This window comes from Equus asinus, chromosome 2, assembly GCF_041296235.1.
Source record: "Equus asinus isolate D_3611 breed Donkey chromosome 2, EquAss-T2T_v2, whole genome shotgun sequence".
Lineage (NCBI taxonomy): Eukaryota > Metazoa > Chordata > Mammalia > Perissodactyla > Equidae > Equus > Equus asinus.
This window is the reverse complement of record NC_091791.1, coordinates 85,853,630-85,873,817: the sequence shown is the minus strand read 5'-3', so window position 1 is coordinate 85,873,817 and position 20,188 is coordinate 85,853,630. Positions and strand designations below refer to the sequence as shown.

General features: G+C 36.8%; 1 protein-coding gene across 1 annotated transcript in view; it reads left to right on the top strand.

The window, feature by feature from the left end:
* Positions 1 to 17,816, top strand: part of TSNAX (translin associated factor X) — a 31,080-nt gene extending 13,264 nt beyond the window's left edge. Inside the window, exons 5-6 of the mRNA XM_014865671.3 lie at positions 12,095 to 12,222; positions 15,965 to 17,816. Of these exons, the coding sequence (XP_014721157.1) occupies positions 12,095 to 12,222; positions 15,965 to 16,342 (506 nt within the window). The 3' untranslated portion in view covers positions 16,343 to 17,816. The remainder of the gene's footprint in view (positions 1 to 12,094; positions 12,223 to 15,964) is intronic.
* The last annotated feature ends 2,372 nt before the right edge of the window (positions 17,817 to 20,188 follow it).

Sequence of the window (20,188 nt, the reverse complement as noted above, 5' to 3'; positions counted from 1 at the left end):
GTTAGTTTTTTTTGTTTTTTTGTTTTTTTAAAGATTTTATTTTTTCCTTTTTCTCCCCAAAGTCCCCCCGGTACATAGTTGTATATTCTTCGTTGTGGGTCCTTCTAGTTGTGGTATGTGGGACGCTGCCTCAGCGTGGTTTGATGAGCAGTGACATGTCCCTGCCCAGGATCCGAACCAACGAAACACTGGGCCGCCTGCAGCGGAGCGCGCAAACTTAACCACTCGGCCACGGGGCCAGCCCCCTGAGTTAGTTTTTGAGCCTGGGATATCCTCATTTCAAGTCCGTGCTCTCTGTTATACCATTATCATATTTATTTGGAGGAAGACTAGAGGCAGGGGCGGGAATAAGGAGGCTGTAGTGGTCATTTGAGGTGTGAAATGAATAGGGCCTCCAGTTTGGTCTTAGCAGTGGGGATGGAGAGGAAAGGGCATGCTTTTAGATATGGGTTTTAAAAAAAAAAGTGCAGGGGAAAGGGAATAGTCTAGGAAAACCTGTAGCTTTCTGGTTTGACTAACTGATTGAATGGGTATGTTATTTATTAAGAGAAGAAAACAAGATGGAATGGGTTTTGGGTGTGATTACAGTAGTCCACCCTTATCTGTGGGGGATACGTTCCAGGACCCCAGTGGATGACTGAAACCACAGATAGTATTGAACCCTCTAAATGCTATGTTTTTTCCTATACATGCATACCTGTGAGAAAGTTTAATCTATAAATTAGGCACAGTAAGAGATTAATAACAATAACTAATACTAAAATGGAACAATTATAACAATATACTGTAATAAAGTTACTATAGATCTTAGCAACCTCAGCATACAATTTTTTTCTTTCCTTATTGGAACTTTCACCTTTTCACTTAAAGGAACTACTTCACGGCTTCTCTTTGGCATATCTGAATTGCCAGCATCACTGCTTTTGTGCTTCAGGGCCGTTATTAAGTAAAATAAGGATGACTTGAATATAAGCATTGCAATATTTTGGCAGTTGATCTGATGACTAGGTGACTACTAAGCTACTAAGTGACTAATGGGCAGGTGGCGTATACAGCATGGATCTGCTGGACAAAAACGTATGGATTCACGTCCTGGGCAAGATGGAGCAGGATGGCGCAAGATTTCATCACACTGCTCAGAATGGCATGCAATTTGAAACTTACGAATTATTTCTGAAATTTTCCATTTAATGTTTTCGGATGATGGGTAACTGAAACCGTGGAAAGCAAAACCATGGATAAGGGGGGACTACCATAATTGGAAATTGTGGGCATCTAAGTAGCTGCCTAATAGGCAATTGGATAGATGAGTCTAGAGAACTCAGAATAAGGACTCATCTGCAGTTGCAGCCTTGGATCATAGTTTATAAGCTGTAGTTGGATTTACAGACATGGATAAGATTGTCCAAGGAGAGTGTAGAGTGAGAAGACAGTCTAAATAAAGACTGGGTCCTGTGGAACCTTAACTAAAGGAAGTAGAATAGAGTATTTGATGGAATAGGATCCCTGAAGAATCAGGAGAGGATGGGATCCAAAGCTTGGGTAGAGTGACAAGCCTTATATGAGAGGAAAGCCGGCTTTTTGGAGACGGGCAGTTAGGATGGGTGCAGAGGTAGGCAAATGAGGAAGATCTTGTCCAGTAACTCTCCTTTCCTATCATGTGCTGAGAAGGGATGGGAGGTGGGGGAGTGGTTCGGAAATGATGGAAGACTGGAGATACAAGAATGACTCTGAGGGGAATGGGGGTGGGAACTTAACCAGGAACATTTAATAGTTATTGTTAATCATTTTTGAAGTTTACGTGATCAATAAATGTGATCTTTTCTGTTGTGCAGCAATGGGAATGAATGAAGTAGAAAGATTGATTCATGGTTAGGATTTTGCTAGTTAATTGCAGCAGGGCGACAGTGGAGGAGAAATAGCGCAAGATATTCAGCTTGATGCACTATTATGGCCATTTTGGTTGTTGAAATAAAAACATACCTCTGTGTCTGTTGGTAAGTAGTATATTATTAACTGTGATGAGTAGTAAAATTAATTAATAATACAAATTTCAGTGTACCTGGTTTATCTCAGAAGCCAAACATGCACCATGATTCCAAGATACTATATTAGTTTGCTAGGACTGCCGTTATAAAGTGCCAAACTGGGTGGCTTAAATGACAGAAATTTAAATTCTCACAGTTCTGGTGGCTTAAGTCTAAGATCAAGGTGTTGGCAGGGTTGGGTTTTTTCTGAGGCCTCTATATTTGGCTTAAAGATGGACGCCCTCTCTCTGTATCCTTTCTTCCGTGCCCTGTGTCTCTCTCTGTGTCCTAATCTCCTCTTCTCATAAGGACACCAGTCAGGTTGGATTAGGGTCCACCCTAACGGCCTCATTTTAGCTTAAAGACCCGGTATCCAAATATAGTCCATTCTGAGATACTAGGGGTTAGGTCTTAAACATAGGAATTTTAGGGGGAAGTAATTCAGCTCATAATGTACTTTTGGTTTGTGCACTGCAGCCAGGGCAAGTTGCAGAAATCATTATTTTTGGGTGGTTAGACTGGGGAGTTACTTTGGGTTAGGTTCAAGGTTAGAGTAGGGGAATTTGTGTTGTACCCCTGAGCTGTGGCCCTCTTCTGTAAACTTCCAAAAGAAATGCCCTAAGGGGAGAAGCAGATGGTGTTTGGGAAGTCTCCTGGGAACTGAGGATATAAACAGGTGTTTCATGCAGAGCGTGTTCCCTCAGGTTGGAGTAGTAGGCTTTGAGATGGTTTCAGGGAGCTTTGCTTTCTTTGAGACATACCCCCTGATGGAGAGGGGCGCAGCTGTTTCTGCACACAGGGAAAAGGTCTTGGGGAAGGGCGTCTGTCCTGGGTTTTACTGAACTACCAAAGGATGGCACATGCCCCCAACAGGTGACATCACAAGCTGCCTTTCTTTTCACCTTCTCCCTTCATCCCTCAATGATTAGAGGAGAGAGGAACACAGATTTGATAAGTGGTGGGGAGAATTGGAAGCTGAAATGGAGGCAGGCCTGTGAATCCCCACATAGGCAGGATCCCCAGTCACCTAATGACTGCCATTTTAATGGAGGAAGTCAGGGGAAGAGTTTGATAATGTTCCCAGTATCAAATCATGGCTAGACAAGGGCATTATTTAGCTAGAGAAAGACAAATCAAAAGATCTTTCCAACAGCATCTGAAAATCAAGAAATGATTTGAGAGTTATCAGAATGATTTGATGAATAATATTTTTTTCCTGAGGAGGATTAGCCCTGAGCTAACATGTTGCCAATCTTCCTCCACGTTATCTGTGGGTCTCCACCACAGCATGGCTGACGAGTGGTGTAGGTCTGCACCCAGGATCTGAACCTGCAAACCTGGGCCACCAAAGTGGAGCATGCAGAATTTAACCACTATGCCACAGGGCCGGCCCTGATATGATGAATAATTTATACTATATCTTATATCACGTGGTAAGCAGTTTTATAATAAATGTAGTTTAATGTAGTGAGAGAATAAAAAATACTTTTAAAGTTTTTGATTTATATTGATTTATGTAATAATTTATATTCCTGTTAAAATATTTTGAATATCACCCCAAGGGACGAGGGAGTTTTATGTGCTGACGCAGTAGTTTAAGGGATTACTGTAGTGATTAAGTGAGAGAGGTAGAGAGTGTGATCCTTCGGTATTGGGAAAGTCATCTCTGGGAGATTCAGGAGATCCTCTGATTGCTATTATCTTTTCTACTCATGCAGGTTTGCTTTTAACAGATAAAATTTACTTAGTGAGGTGAAGTGAAAAGAGAGGCTCTGTTGTCAGACGGATATGGGCTTATATTTTTGCTCCGATGTTCCTTAGAACAAAGTATACAATTATCTGAATTTCAACTTTCTCACCTGTACTGTGGGAGCAGTAATAGCTCCCTCATGGATTGTTTTGAAAATTAAATGAAATATGTTTGTGGAAAGCATTTCTTATTTTGTTTGGCAAATAACTGTTAACAAATGTTTGTTCTCTTCCCTACTGGAATGTCGCAGAATTAATCTGTAATAGTGTGCTGAATTCTAAAATTTATTTTCATTTTGGATAGAAACTCATACTATTTGCTCAACATGTACTCTTCAGTGCTGAAGTAAAAACCCTGCCCAGAAAGATAAGATCCAAATGGGTTGCATTGCATTTAAGTTTTACTGTTAGTAGTATGATTGCACATGCTTTACAAAGTTAAGACTTAGAGAGATAGTTATTTTCTATGTATCATTTATGTATTTGAGAGTAGATTTTTAGTAGAGTGGCCTGTGAATCAAACCCACTCTCATTTTACTTAAATATTTCAGTGATCTGGTAAAGCTAACTTTTGAAAAAGTTCAGGTGGTATTCTTGCAAGTAGTTATAAATGCAATTTTAAAAAATTGAGATATGATTTACATACCATAAAATTAACCCTTTTAAATTGTATAATTAGGTCATTTTTAGTATAACCACAAGCTGTTGTACAGCTATCACCAGTGTCTAATTCCGGAATATTTTAATCACCCCAAAAAGAAACCCCTTTACTCATTAGCAGTCACTCCCCATCTTCCTCCATCCCAATACTGCCAACTCTAGGCAAGTACTAATCTACTTTCTGTCTCCAAGGATTTGCTTATTCTGGATCTTATATAAATGGAATCATACAATATGTGGGCTTTCGTGTCTAGCTTCTTTCACTTAGCATAGTTGTTTTCAAGGCTCATCTGTGTCATAGCATGTATCCATACTTTATTCCTTTTTGTGGCTGAATAATGTTCCATTTTACGTGTGTACCACACTTTGTTTATCCATTCATCAGTTGATGGACATTGGGTTGTTTCTACTTTTTGGCTATTGTGAGTAATACTGCTACACATTTATTTATAAGTCTTGTGTGAACACATGCCTCAGTCTCTTGGGTATATACCTGGGAGTGGAATTGCTGGGTCATATGGCAAACAATTTTTTAAAACACTAAAAGCCTGGAGAGAAAGATGAGATGTGAAATTCAAATTTATAATGAAACCTCTGTCTTGCCTGTTTACCTTTATATTGGTTTTTGATGGAGATTTGGACTGGATGTATATTGCTTAAATATTGTAAGAATAAGTAAAAACAATCAGAAGCCTTTAATAGGGTTTCCTTGTATATGTTCTAATAGGAGAACAAGAAGAAAAATAACAAATTACATAAAAGCAACCTACAAACTTCTCTCTTACTGGCAGCCTATTCTGTAAATAATTCTAATTGGATTTCTTCCAAGGCAAAAGCAGAAGGGGAAGGCATTGTTTGATGGAATATGGCAGTAGGTTGAGATTTTTCACCTTGGGGATTATTCATTGAAAATAGCGGATGTCCTTTTCATCAAGTTGAAACATAACTTGTTTAAACATCCTTTTAACTAGATGTGACTAAAAATGCTTTTCAGTGTTTTGGGCTAGATGTCCTTGAACTTTCTCTATGGTATATCATGAAACCTAATTTCTATGGAGCAGAAATGGCCACCTCATCTCTGAAGTAACTTTAATAAACAAACACATCCCGAGGACAACTTAAATAATGACTTTAAATATACTTGAAAATGTCATATTTGATAGCAACCCGCATTAAGAGAGACTGACACAGATGAATTTTGAGGACTCTTGTTCTGTATCCTCTTTGTTCCCCTTTAAAAAATAAATCAGATAATTATAAGACCTCTAATTGTGAACTTCATCTGTTTGAACTTAAGGAATGTTTCTTTCTTAATGGACTTAAATCCAAAGTACTATAAATTAAGTACAATTAGATAGTTCTGAACATTTGAACACCAAATTCTAAAATATTTTTGTCAAAGCCCTTAGAGTTTCATAAAACTAGTGAGGAAGAGCAGGGAGAGATTATTAGAAGCCATTTACTAAACAGTTGAGTCTGTTGAGTATATCAAGTGCTATCTTTGGGGAAGGGAAAAGGAGGAAAGTTGTAAAGGCGTGATCCTTGCCCTCACAGTTCTAGGGTGCAAAATTGGTGGTCATACAGCTGTTCATAATACAAAGCCGACTGAAACATTGAATTGAAATATAAATTTTATGTATTGGGTGTGAAGAGATGAGTGCTGCCTTGATTGTGATGTATCAAAACATTTAAACTTGTTTTTTTTTACGGGTAGAAAAAGATTTGAGAGAGGGCAACATAGGCACAGAATAGCATAGCATACGGTATGAGAGACTAGAGAATAAAGTTAAATAAAGCATGGAGAAAAGCTGAACTGGGGATTCAGTGGGGGGAAAACTGAGTATGTTTTAGATGGAGTTGAATGTAAAGAAGCAGATACGGTAGGAAGGGCATGAGCTTTTGAGTTATAGAAATGTGTTTTCAAGGGGCTGGCTCCGTGGCCAAGTGGTTAAGTTCACGCGCTCCACTGTAGGCAGCCCAGTGTTTCGTTGGTTTGAATCCTGGGCACGGACATGGCACTGCTCATCAAACCACGCTGAGGCAGCGTCCCACATGCCACAACTAGAAGGACCCACAACGAAGAATATACAGCTATGTACTGGGGGGCTTTGGGGAGAAAAAGGAAAAAAATAAAAAATCTTTAAAAAAAAAGAAGAAATGTTTTTTCACTATTCATTATGTCACCTGTTCACTATGTTTCTTAACTTCTTTGAGCCTCAGTTTGTTCATCCATAAAGGAAGGATAGTAATACAGCCACGTAAGATTATGAGCATTAAAAAGATGGCTGTGAAATACCAGATACGTTATCTTACATATAATTGACACTCCGGACTTAGAAAGCTACTCCTAATATTTTATTTATATTTTTTAAAAGTCTTGTTGGAGGGGCTGGCCCCATGGCTGAGTGGTTAAGTTTGCGCACTCCGCTGCAGGCGGCCCAGTGTTTCGTTGGTTTGAATCCTGGGTGCGGACATGGCACTGCTCATCAAACCACGCCGAGGCAGCATCCCACGTGCCACAACTAGAAGGACCCACAATGAAGAATATACAGCTATGTACCAGGGGGCTTTGGGGAGAAAAAGGAAAAAAATAAAATCTTTAAAAAAAAAAAAAGTCTTGTTGGAGGCTTCTGGGTATATATCCAAAAGAATTGAGAGCAGGGACTCGAGCAGATATTTGTATACTCTTGTTCATAGCAGCATTATACCCAAAAGGTGGAAGCAAACTCAGTTTTCATCAGTAGATGAATGGATAAACAAAATGTCATATATCCATGCAGTCAAATATTCAGCCTTTGAAGGAAACTTTGATACATGTTACAACATGGATGAATGAACCTTGAGGACATTATGTAAGTGAAATAAGCCAGTCACGAAATGCCAAATACTGTATGATTCCACTTAGATGAAGTACTAGAGTATCCACATTCATAGACACAGATAATAAAATGCTGGTTGGTAGGGGCAGCGGGAAGAGGGAAGTGAGGAGTTACTATTTAATGGGTGCAGAGTTTCACTTTTATAAGATAAAAAGAGTTCTCGAGATAGATGGTGGTGATGGTTGCACAACAATATGAATGAACTTAATGCCACAGAACTGTACACTTTAAAGTGGTTGAAATGGTAAATGTTTACCCTATTTGGTGAATTTAGTATTATTTCATATGCATTTGTTTATAAGACTCCAAACATTTTAGCAACAAGATACTACTAATTTTTTATATCATTCAGCAGTGCTTTGTTGCAGAAGCAAATGGCGTTCCTGTTTGGTTGCCATATAATTTAGTTTCACTAACCTGGACTTTTTTTTTTTGACATTTCAGTAGAAAGGATAGTTCATACCATTTTAAATTTGAAAGATACCATAGAGCTCATGGTGTCTACTACTTTTGTTTTACAGTTGAGGCACAGGCCTGGAAGTTGGTTGTACTTAGTTGATTTTACTAACTACAGATTGTTTAAAAAAATAATATTCATTAAAACCATTTTCCATGCTGTAAATTGTCTCACGTGAACAAAACAACTTACAACTAATGAATTCAGCCAGATATTTTTTCCATTCACAATGGAATGACGTTTTACCATATGTCCACCTGTAGTTGTTGTCTTTGTTAAATAAAATTCACAGTCAGAAATAGTTTAAAAAAATACTGATTTGCTTTTTTTCACTGTTTTCTTTTTTTCTTCATCTCCCTCTTGACCATTGCTAAACTTTGAAACTTAAACTTATTTCTCTAAAATACTTTCACACCCACATCTAGACTAGTGTTTGACCAAACAGCTGAGCACCATAGTTAGCCAAATTGACACATAGTGTTAATTTTCACATAGTATTGCCGTGAGAAATGTTTAAGTGATAACCTCACTTCTGACTGATTTCTTTCTTCTACTTTGAGCGGCACGCTGGAATTTGTACCTTGACCATCAAATCAATTTGAGTTTATAGTTGTATAGATGTGATCCTCCTCCATCTTCAAGCTTATACGTGTTTATACCCATTCAACTGAGATAATGATTGTTTGGTGGTATCATTGAGACTTAGCATGAAGGCTCAGGAAAATATGTGTGCTCCGCCTTCAACTGATACAGTCTTAGTTCTTTGTTCTCTCCCACCACTATCAATTACCACGTGTAGGACAAGAACTTTGCCACTTATGTTTGATTCCAGCATTTACAGCACTGCTATTTTTGCTCAACATGGCCCTGAAATGTAAGCCAACTACAGGAATTTGGGGACAGGATGATGCCTAGAAATGTTGTAGAAGTAGTGATTTATACTAGCTGTAGTAAAAATGCATATTATAGAGTATATACAAGTCTTATACTTTTGTTGATTTTTTAAGAACAATTCTGATATTATATAGATAGGGGTTTATGTACCCATCTTTGAAATGTAACTCTTGGTGGGTTGTAACTTGACTACAGCATGAGTTGAGGCTGATGATGTAGGTGGGGGTGGAATTAAACAGGGTCTTAGAAGCCATATTGCTGATTTTACTTTGTATCATGAGAGCAATGGAAAGCTATTTGGCAGGGAAGTGGTGTGGTCGTAGTTCTATATTAAAAAGGCAAACAGTGCGGGAATGGATGAGAAGAGGTAAGAAATGGATGGGAGAAGGCCAGGAGGGTCTCAGGACTGGCAGAACAAAGAGGACCAGGTTTGGAAGGAATATTGTGAGTTCATGGTTGGACGTGTTGATTTTGAGGTCCCTCTGGTGGGATTGTCAAGTATGCTTTGGACATATGTGGCTCTCAGCCAGAGATGTAAAGTTGAGGGATGGCAGGGTTAATTGAAGCCAAGTGTAGATGAATTTGAGAGAGCCTAGGACTAATAGAGGCAGAGACTAAGAAGACCTGGTCAGAGAGGTAGAAAAAAGGGAAACCGGGAGATGATGCTATGAAAGGAACCACAAAGAAGCTTGTTTATAGCAGGAAAAAGTGGTCAGAATGCTGAATGCTGCTAAGATTAAGACTGAAAAAATGTCAGTTAGACTTGTTAAGTATGGTAACCTTAGTGAGAGCTATTTTGGTGTAGAGATGGGCTTAAGCTAGAAGTGTGAGGTGAGGTTAGTGAGGAAGTGTAGCCAGCTACTTGAAGAAATTAGCTCTGAAGGGGAGGAGAGCGACGATGGAGCAACAGTTAGGAGGAATGGTGGGACCGATGGATGGAAGAGATCTGAGTATGTTGAAATATTGACAGCGCCCAGTAGAGAACATAAGGCGGAGCACCCCATACATTGAAGGGAGAATCCATGTTAAGCTTCCTGCTAGGATTGCATCTTGATCCTGAGCCTAGGTACAGGGACTAGCCTCAAAAGATAGAACACCTCCTCAATAGTCATAGGGATGAAGGAGAAATAATACTGTTATTTATTTTCCTAATTTCCTATTGTGTTTATCAGAGTCTAAACAGAAATAGAAACTGCATAGTAATTTGAACAGGGAAAGTTTAATATAAAGAACTGTGTGTGGGCTACCTAGTAATAGGAAAAGTGAACTCTGAACAGGAATATCCAATAGAGGGAGCAGCCCCTACACCAGGGGTGAAGCAGAGTGTCTAACGAAGGAACAAATCTGGGAGAATCCATCCCTCACCTCCACCCTCCCTCAGCTCCTGAAGGCACGGCCCATTGTGTGGCAGAGACGTTTGCTGAGGTGTTGAGCTGATGGAATTCTCTGGGAAACTGTCCGTGGGGAGACGCTATGCCATGAAGCCCCTTGCCCAAGGAGGTGGCTCACTGGGATGCTGCTCTCTGGAGTGTAGAGGGAAACTGCCCCCAAGGAGATGCCATGTGCTACTGGCCTCTTTGAGCTGCTGATTGCCCCAGATAGAGAAGGCTGTCAGGAGGGGCGCATCAGAACCAGAAAGAGAGCTTTTTCCTTCCTTGCTGTCCTTCCAGTGCCCTCTACCAACAAAGTTTAATATTGTGCCAGCTGGCAAAGGAGAAATGGGTTTTAGGGTCCACTTCCATTATCTGAAATAATGGAGCTGAGAAACAGTAAGTTGATCAATGGCACATCTATTATTGACCTTTTAAGTTTTTTCCATTATTTTACCATAATGATTGTAATGATGAGCATTCATGTACATAAATCTTTGTGCACATATCTTCTATTTAGCTCATTCATAAGAAGTAACCATATTAGAGCATATTTAGAGATGTGCTGGGTGGTCCTTAAGTTTTGCTGTTTGCTTTTGTAAACATGAAGTATTTCTGGAAGGAAATGAGAAATATAGATGTTTTTAGGTAAGGGAACTGGGTGGTCACCTATTCATAAACTGAAACTTTACAAAAATATTTTTATTGTAAATGTAAAAGATGTTATTTGTTTTGTTAAACTCAACTTTGTTTCATTTTTCAGCATGTTATGGTTTATTAAACAAAGTTTCCTATTCTGTTATCTTCTTGTCTGTCAGCTGAAGGCACCTATTTTCTGACCTTACTTTAACATCATTTGTGGCTCAAAATGAGTCAGGATATTTTCATTTAGTTTTTTCTTATCACTGTCAAAACCAGGTCATCCATTTCCCTTTGTGTCTTTGACCCTTGTGTGGCGTTTGATGTGACAATACCGTAGTGGTCAGCCTTCTCAACACTAATATTGCCAAGCCTGATTTTTATTGTCAGCTGCTGGGAGGTTGTGTGAGTAGCAGGACTTGGTCGTAAAAAGTGGTAAAGAAACAACTTAAATACTGATTATTCTGCTAAGTTAAGTTCTGAGTTTTCTTTCCATAATCAGACTTCATTTTCCTCTTCTTGTTTTTACAATAAAGCTTTCAAAAAGGAGACTAAGACAGTTTCCTAACCTAACAATAATGATAATCATTTTAAGAAACATTTTTTCCCTGTTAGTATCACCTTACAAACAAAGACATCATAAAATAATATTGAAAATTAGGGCTATAGAATTTAGTTGTTTCTAAACACTTGAAAAACTATTTATAGTACTATTTTTGACCTTTACCAAAATTTATTTTTAATTCAGTGTGACTTTTGTAGAATTTACATCTGGTGCAAAATTGTGTTGCCTATTAGCTATTTTTTTTTTTTAACTTAAACTACTAAAGCAGAAAGGAGTTATCTCTTCTTAGATTGATTTTGTACTATGAGGAGAAAAACAGTATTTTGTATTTTGACACTTTAATTTGTATTATTTCAAATGTTTTTTTACCTATTAAAATTTTAAGAAAGGTCCAAATAATCTTTAATTTTGTGTCTTATTTGATTGAATCATTGTCTGTTTGCTGCTTAAGGGATCAAAAAATAACCTATTGTATAGTTTCTATGAAAGCTTCTTAGAATTTTTGTAATAGCTCTTAAATTCTTAAAAAAAATTTCTTCTAAAAATCTTTGGCGTTTCTCTGTAAGAAAGAGAGTAGATTTTTAAGACTAATGATTCATGAAATAGAAGTAGTTGAATACGTTTTTATTCGATTGTCTGTCAAGTTCAGTCACAGAAATGTTTGCTGTGTTCAGTGCTAGTCCCCACCGTCTACCCCAGGAGATTCTTTGTATTCTCAGTATCAAATCTAGTGCTAGCATTATAGTAGACATCGGTTAAGCTTTTGTTGAACTAGGTAATAATCAATTGGAAGTTCTTTATTAGGATCTTAGTAATTTAGTGGTTGTTTCTTAGTAATTTTTTTGTTTTTTCAGGACTGCAGGAATATGTGGAGGCTGTCTCTTTTCAACACTTCATCAAAACACGATCACTTATCAGTATGGATGAGATTAATAAACAATTGATATTTACAACAGAAGACAATGGGAAAGAAAATAAGACTGTAAGAATTTAAAATCATATTTCACATTTATTACATAATTTATTTAATAATATAATGATTGTAGGAGATTTATTGGCTTATAATGCTAAGAATATTGAGATGGCTATATTCTTTCTAAAGTGTGGTTTCATAGATTCCCAACTAGGGAAATGGTCTTTTTAAGTGTTTTAGTTAGTGAATAGAACAAGAACATGTATGTTGGGGGAAAATAATACTCTTTACCTAAAGCATTGTTGAATGATTACTGTAAGTCCACTTTTGGTTTTACAGTGTATTTACTCTGTGCTCTTAATAAGCACTGTCTCATTTAATCCTTTTATTAACCTTAAGAGGTAAGAATTATCACCCTCACTTTACAAAGAAAGAAACAGACTTTTAGAGAGTTCAAGTATCTTACAGAAACCACGCAGCCAGTGTGACAGAGCTAAGCTTTGAAACTAGGTGTCTTGAATCCAAGCCAGTGCCCTTGTCCACTCTGCCAGTCTTTCTCAAAGTGTGCTCTAGGGATCCCTGTGCCAGGTGTCCATCTCCAAGAAGCAAAGGATTCGATTTAAAGGTTTTAAATTAGGCAGTGTATAGCACATGACACATATGTGCTCAATAGTTAGCTGTCGTTATCCAAGTTAATATGAAGTTGTGATATAGTGAGAGCTGTTAATCACTTACTCAGTTCATAATGCTTGTATCTGAAAATTATGTAGCTCTTGTGAATTAAGAGAAACTTTTGAGGTTTGACTTTTAAATAAATACTGGGTTTTTTTTGGGTTTCAAGATGTGGTATCCGGGCAGCGAGGTGAGATTTTGAATATTTGATACCTCCTGAGATACCAGGACACTTAAAGATAAAATTAGTTTCTTTCCTTTCGTTATTTTCCTTCATCTTTTCTTTCTCTCTCTCTTTTTTTAAACATCACTCAAAGAATCAGGATAGGTAGGCAGAATATAGAAGAAGCTGTAGAAATAATATTTTCTTGAATATTAACTAAAATGGTAATATTGAAAAGTGAGAATTTGGCATGACAGTTATAACTTACTCTAAGGAAGCTATGCATTTTCTCAATTTTTAAAATTATATGAAGTTTATTCAGGAGGAAGTTCATTTTGAGAAGTAAAATTCTTTCATATTTTTGATTCATTTAGTGAAGATTGAATTACACAAAGCAGTAAGGTAAGCCTATTTGACTCTGCTTCTTAAATATATTAGGGAAGTTGCCATACCTTCCTTTCAAGTTCTCTAAATCCAAATGGAAATATCAGGGCAAAAAGGTAAAGAGAATAAAAGAGAATAAAGTAAATGCACTGTTTTCAGGATTTAGGTAGTAAATTATTCAAAGATTATGGTGTCATATTTATAAACACTTTTCAAATTGTTAAGACTACGTTCATAAATAATTTTTCCTTTTACTGCTAAAGATTCTTGGTGCTGAAAATTCTGGGAATTTGATAGGAAGGTATTTTGCTCTGACTTGCTTATTGAGGATATTGTCAAAACCATTTAAATTTTTTTAAAACTCTTTATTATGGAAAATTTCAAACATACAGAAAAGTATAGAGAATGCTATATAGAGAAAGTATAGAGAACACATGACTACCCACATACCGACTACCCAGATTCAATAATAGTTAACATTTTGCCATATTTGCTTCATCTAAGTACTTTTTACTAAACCACTTTAAAGTAAATTATAGATGTCATGATATTTCACCCCTAAATACTTCAGATCTGTGTTGAAAAACTGCGTTTAAGTCATTTTCTTTTCCCTAGTTTCTAATATACATTATCAGTAAAGCAGAATTTATTTCCATGGCAATTTATTAGTTGAAATTTGTTAATTTTTTAACATACTCAACTTCTTAGTTGTAACCAGGGAACTCCTTCTTTCTAACGATAGAATCAAAGAACATCAGTATTTTCTTAAGCAAAAGTTGTTTTTATAAACGACTTATGAAATGCAGCCCTCCCCCCAACCCCCAAACCCAATCTACTTTTTCTGAAAAGATGCCAGTTCTCTAATAATTAATAGAAAGAAAACGTAGCAGGTATTTTTATGTCATGATGTAGTTTCAAAGGCATCAGAATAATTGGAAAGTCGACTTTGGGCACTCATCCAATTCTGCCATTAGCTACCTGTATTACCTGTGCTGCTTCTTGTTCTCTGCGTTCAGAGGTTTGGACCAGATGGTCTCTGAAGAGTCCAACCATATATAGTGAATATTTACTCAAAGTTAAATTTGACTCATTTCCTTGCTTAATTCTCTTATTACCTATAAAGTTTAAATTCCTTACTGTGACTTTCTACCTCTATCTTTCTAGACTCATCCTGCACTACTTATTACTTTAAACTTTACTCAAGAGAAATACCTCACTAATCCCTCAAATATACAGTACAGTTCTCCCCTGCGTGCCTTGTAGTTCCCTCTGCGTAAAATGTCCTCCAGTAGAATTGCAACTTCACCTAGCTAAGTCTCATACAGACTTTTAATAACAATTTAGGCATCGCCTCTTCCAGAAAGAATCCAGTAGAGAGAGGGAGAAATTGATGTGGACAGAGGAGCTTGACATGGTGATGGTAATGGTGATAGTAGCTAACATTTATTGAGGATTTGCTTTGTATTGGGCATTATGCCAAGAACTTGGTAAATGTTATCTCATCCTTAAAATAAACCTCTGAGGTAGGTACTGTTATCCCATTTTACAGATGAGGAAACTGAGGTTTAGAGAGATGAAATAACTTGCCCAAGGGCATACACCTTATGAAGCAAGGTCCTGGAAGAGGTGGGAGGAGATGGGTCAAGGTCATTTGGAAGAGTTAACCTCAAACAAGAGGAGGGACAACTCATCATCTGAGACTGGAGGATAGAAGGTAAAGACGGGTGTGGACATAAATAAGTTTTTTTTTTGTAGGGATAAGGTAATTGAGAGAGCTTGTGCCTAATGATCTGGCAAATGGCCAGGCCAGTGAAAGTAGGCAAGATTGTCTACTGAGAGTGGAGTGGTTTGGGATTGAGTAGGGGGCTGAGGAGAGTGCTGAAGATTTGGAATAGTGTTTGAAGAGACTGGAGAGAGAACTAAGAATAAGTCAAAGGATTGGTGAGTAATTTGTAGCAGTACAAACTATATAATAGTTGTGATTATTATTATTGTTTAGCTCAGTGGTATTCAGCCACTTGAATAAAGCACTAACAAGAGTAGATTTTAATATTGATTCAGGGTTGTGTTTTTGCTGGGCAGGTGCAGTAGAAAAATAGGAGTCTAAAGGAACTGAGGAGGTTGAAGTGAGAGAGTAATAAATCATGATAGTCAGTGCTGAGTGGGAATAGAAGAGAGGCCACAAAGGGCCTAAGTGACTTAGGAAAAATGGAATGGATCACAAACCTTGGAGGGCTTTATGATTTGTCATTTAAATAAGTTAGCAATTGTCATGCAGTAAAGTTATTAGGCCTTGTTTAAGAATGTTTCAATTTTATTTTGTATGTCCGGTGACATTGGAAATAGTTGATTTTATAATGATACAGTATTAGATTTCAAAATTATCTTGAAGTCCTTTAGTTCAACCCCCTACCTAGGGCATGAATTCCTCTTGTAATGTCCCAAATGGTCATTTTATTTAGAGGAGATTAGTATGACTGATCTGCTTTTGATTTTGTACCTTATAATAAATGTGATACTTGCATGTTCACTCTTTTTCACAGTGTATTTTCTTTGTGTGTGTGTGTGTGTGTTGTTTTTTTTTTTTACCAGTCCTGCTCTGATGCACAGGATAAGCAGTTTGGTACTTGGAGACTGAAAATCACACCTGTTGATTACCTTCTGGGAGTGGCTGATTTAACTGGAGAGTTGATGCGGATGTGTATTAACAGTGTGGGGAATGGAGACATTGACACCCCTTTTGAAGTGAGCCAGTTTTTACGTCACGTTTATGATGGGTTTTCATTCATTGGCAATACTGGACCTTATGAGGTTTCTAAGAAGCTGTATACCTTGAAACAAAGTCTGGCCAAAGTGGAGAATGCTTGTTATGCCTTGAAAGTCAGAGGTTCAGAAATTCCAAAACATATGCTGGCAGATGTCTTTTCAGTTAAAACAGAAATGATTGATCAAGAAGAGGGCATTTCTTAGAATATCATTACTCATTTATTATTCTCTTGAGAACTAAGAGAGACCAATTTGTAAGACTGTTATTTAGTATTTCATTTGACTTTATTGTGGCTTTTACATAGAAATGTTTTTGGTTGTACGTGTTTTAAATTGTATACAAGCTGTACATAAAATTATCGAAATGAATCGTTTCTTATATCTTACTCATGAAAGTTTGCATACAGATGTTTGCAGATATGCCTGTTTGGATTTTTGCTGGCTAAACTTCATCGTTTATCTTTGTAATGTGAACCATGCTTCAGAGTGCACTTTCTGCCATACCTACTTTAATTTACGTTGTGTGAAATTTGGAGTGGTTATATTTAGTGGAAGCCATTTATAGTTTAAGTTGGTGATTTTGTTATATAAAGATTTCTTAGTTATACGTCTGGATTAGAGCTTCCTGTTTAAATTTCTTGGTAATATTGTGCCAAGTCTCCAAAACAGGCTTATTCCATAGAATAAGAATTAAAAATTATTAACTTATCAGTATACTTTAATTTTATGAGGTATTGTAGTGAGAATTCCTATTATATTCTGGCTAATTTTAGACCATTTTGAATTCATATGAAACAGCCTTTTAGAAAAATTGACAATAACCCAGATGTTAATTTCTACATGAAATTTTTGTCCTTTATCACGGAAAGTCTGACAGAGAATTGGAGCTCACATTGTAATATTCTCACTGGTGTTTGAGTTTAATTATATACTTGCACATACAACTGAAAAGCTTTTAGTAGTGAGTATTTAGCAATTTTTTTTTGTCGTTATATCACATTAGGCATGTTTGGAAGCTTTCCTATTCTAGCATCTATAAGAAATTACATTTAAATAATTATAATGAAGTTTTGAAATACTAAGTTAATCCAAGCCTTTATAGTTGTCCAGTTGTGTTAATTGATAATATAAAAAGTTGCCAAAGAAAATTTATCATGTACAATTCAGCAATAAGACAATTGTCAACACAGTTGGGAATAACAATGGTAGTCTTTAGCAATATTTAGAATTGAAATTTGCCTACTGAAATTAGTTATAGATTATTCCCTGTGATGTGAAACTGATTTGAGCATGACACTATTGGCTTACAACCAGACATTTCCATTTGGTTTTGTGAGTTTTGAGAATCTAGATAATGAATTTTATTTTTGGAAAGATTAGCAGCTCTGTTTGCAAGGGCTTCTTCTTCGAAAGTGTAATTTTCCAAAAAAATATCACCTAAAGGAAAATAGAGCATAGACATGCCTAATAAGTTAGGTTTGTTGTTTGTTTTGGTGGTAGTGAGTTTTCTGGTTTTCCTTTTTGAAGATACACTGCTGAAATACAGTCTTGTTACACATTTTTGTTTCTTCTGCCACTTGAAGTTAAATTTATAATGTTAAAAGTAAAATGATAGATTGATAAATGTCTTACAGATGTTTAGAACTGAAGTCTTTGAATAAAATATTAAAATATGAAAGTTAAGCTTACTTTTTGATCATATTGAGAATTACTTAATCAAACTGTTGTAGAATTTTAAACAGGAAACCTAACATAGACTAGCTTAATAATGGTGATTTATTATTTCTTAAGATAAGCCCAGGGGTAGGGAGAATTTCAGAAAAGACGTCTCTTCACATCTCATTGACCCAAACTGGGTAACATTCCCATCCTCCTAAACCAGTTAGTGTGAAGGAGAATGAGATCACCTTGATAGACCAAGGTGCCTTTTATCCAGGAGGAGAAGGACAAACACAAGAAACCAAATTAGGGCATTGCCATCATAGGAGAAGGGGAAAATGGCCTTTGGGTAGGCAGTCAACAGTATCTACTACATGTGGATTGATGCCACTGCTCTTGATACAGTTCCATGTTGCATGTTATATTAATAGAGTGGGTCTTAGGCTGGGATAGTAGAGGATCTCTAAATATATCCTGGATATTCTCAGTTTTAAATTAGTTGCTTGGATAGCATCATCTGTTAGAATGTTTTTCATCTTTATTGTGAAAAGAAACTGGTTCTAGGTCACATGGCAAATTGCTGACAGAATTTTGAAATAAAATTGGGTTATTTCCTTCATAAGCAATTCCTGCATGTATTAAGTGAGTGGTTTTCAAAATACAGGTTGCAGAGCCCTGGGGCTTTTTGAAGGTGCCTCCAAGAAAGATGCTATTTAAATGAGAGATTGGTAGAATGGATTTAAAAACTTGATCCAAATTCTGCTGTCTACAAAAGACTCACTTTAGATTCAGAGACACAAATAGATTAAAAGTAAAAGGATGGAAAAAGATATTCCATGCAAACAATCAAAAGAGAGCTGGACAAAATAAACTTTAAGTCTAATTTTTTTTTTTCTGCTCGAGACAAAGAACAACCTGTAATGGTAAAAGACTCAATCCATTGAGAATATATAACAATTATAAACATATATATATTTAACAGCAGAGCCCCAAAATACGTGAAGCAACATCTGACAGAACTGAAGGTAGAAATAGACAGTTCAGTGATAGAGGGGCTGGCCCAGTGGCACAGCGGTCAAGTCCACATGTTCTGCTTCTCGGTGGCCTGGGGTTCGCCAGTTCAGATCCCGGGTGCAGACATGGCATCACTTGGCAAAAGCCATGCTGTGGTAGGCATCCCACATATACAGTAGAGGAAGATGGGTATGGATGTTAGCTCAGGGCCAGTCTTCCTCAGCAAAAAGAGGATGACTGGCAGTAGTTAGCTCAGGGCTAATCTTCCTCAAAAAAAAAACACGAAACAATGATAGAGACTTCAATACCCTACTTTCAATAATGAAGAGCAAGATGGATCAGTAGGGAAATAGAGGACATGGGCAACACTATAAACCAATTGGACCTGATAGACATATCCACCCAACAGCAGCAGAAGACACGTTTTGCTTGAGTGCACGTGCAACATTATCCACAAAACATCAGGTCACAAAACAAGTCTCAGTACATTTAAAAGGTTGAAATCATGCAAAGAATGTTCTCTGACCACGAATGGAATGAAATTAGAAATTAATAACAAATAAATTGGGAAAATTCACAAATATGTGGAAGTTAAGCAACATACTCCTAAATAACCAGTGGGTCAAAGATAAAATCACAGGGAAATTGGAAAATACTTCAAGAGGAATGAAAGAGACACAATATACAACTTATGGGATGCAGTGAAAGCAGTGCTCAGGGGGACTTTATAGTTTTAAGTCCCCACATTTAAAAAGAATGATATCAGATCAATAACCTAAACGTCTACCTTAAGAAACTACAGAAAGAATAGCAAACTAAACCCCAAAGCAGGCAGAAAAAAGGAAATAATAAAGATTAGAGCAGAAATAAATGAAATAGAGAATAGAAAGACAATAGAGAATATCAGATCAAATGCTGGTTCTTTGAAAAGATCAACAAAATGAACAAACCTTTGGCTAACCTGACCAAGAAAAAGATGGCTCAAATTAGTAAGATCAGGAATGAAAGAGGAGACATTACTACCCACCTTACAGAAATAAAAAGTTTGTAAGGGAAGACTCTGAACAATTGTATATTAACAAATTGCATATCCTAGATGAAATGGACAAATTCCTAGGACTCACACACTACCAATCTGACTCAAGAAGACATTGAAAATCTAAATAGAACTATAACAGAGATTGAGTTAGTAATCAAAACACTCCCAATGACAAAAAGCCCAGGACCAGATGACTTCACTGGTAAGTTCTACCAAACATTTAAAGAAGGATTAACACCTGTTCTTCTCAAATTCTTTCAAAAAAAATGAGGCAACACTTTATAACTCATTCTCTGAGGCCAGTATTATCCTCATACCAAAGCCAAGACATCACAAGA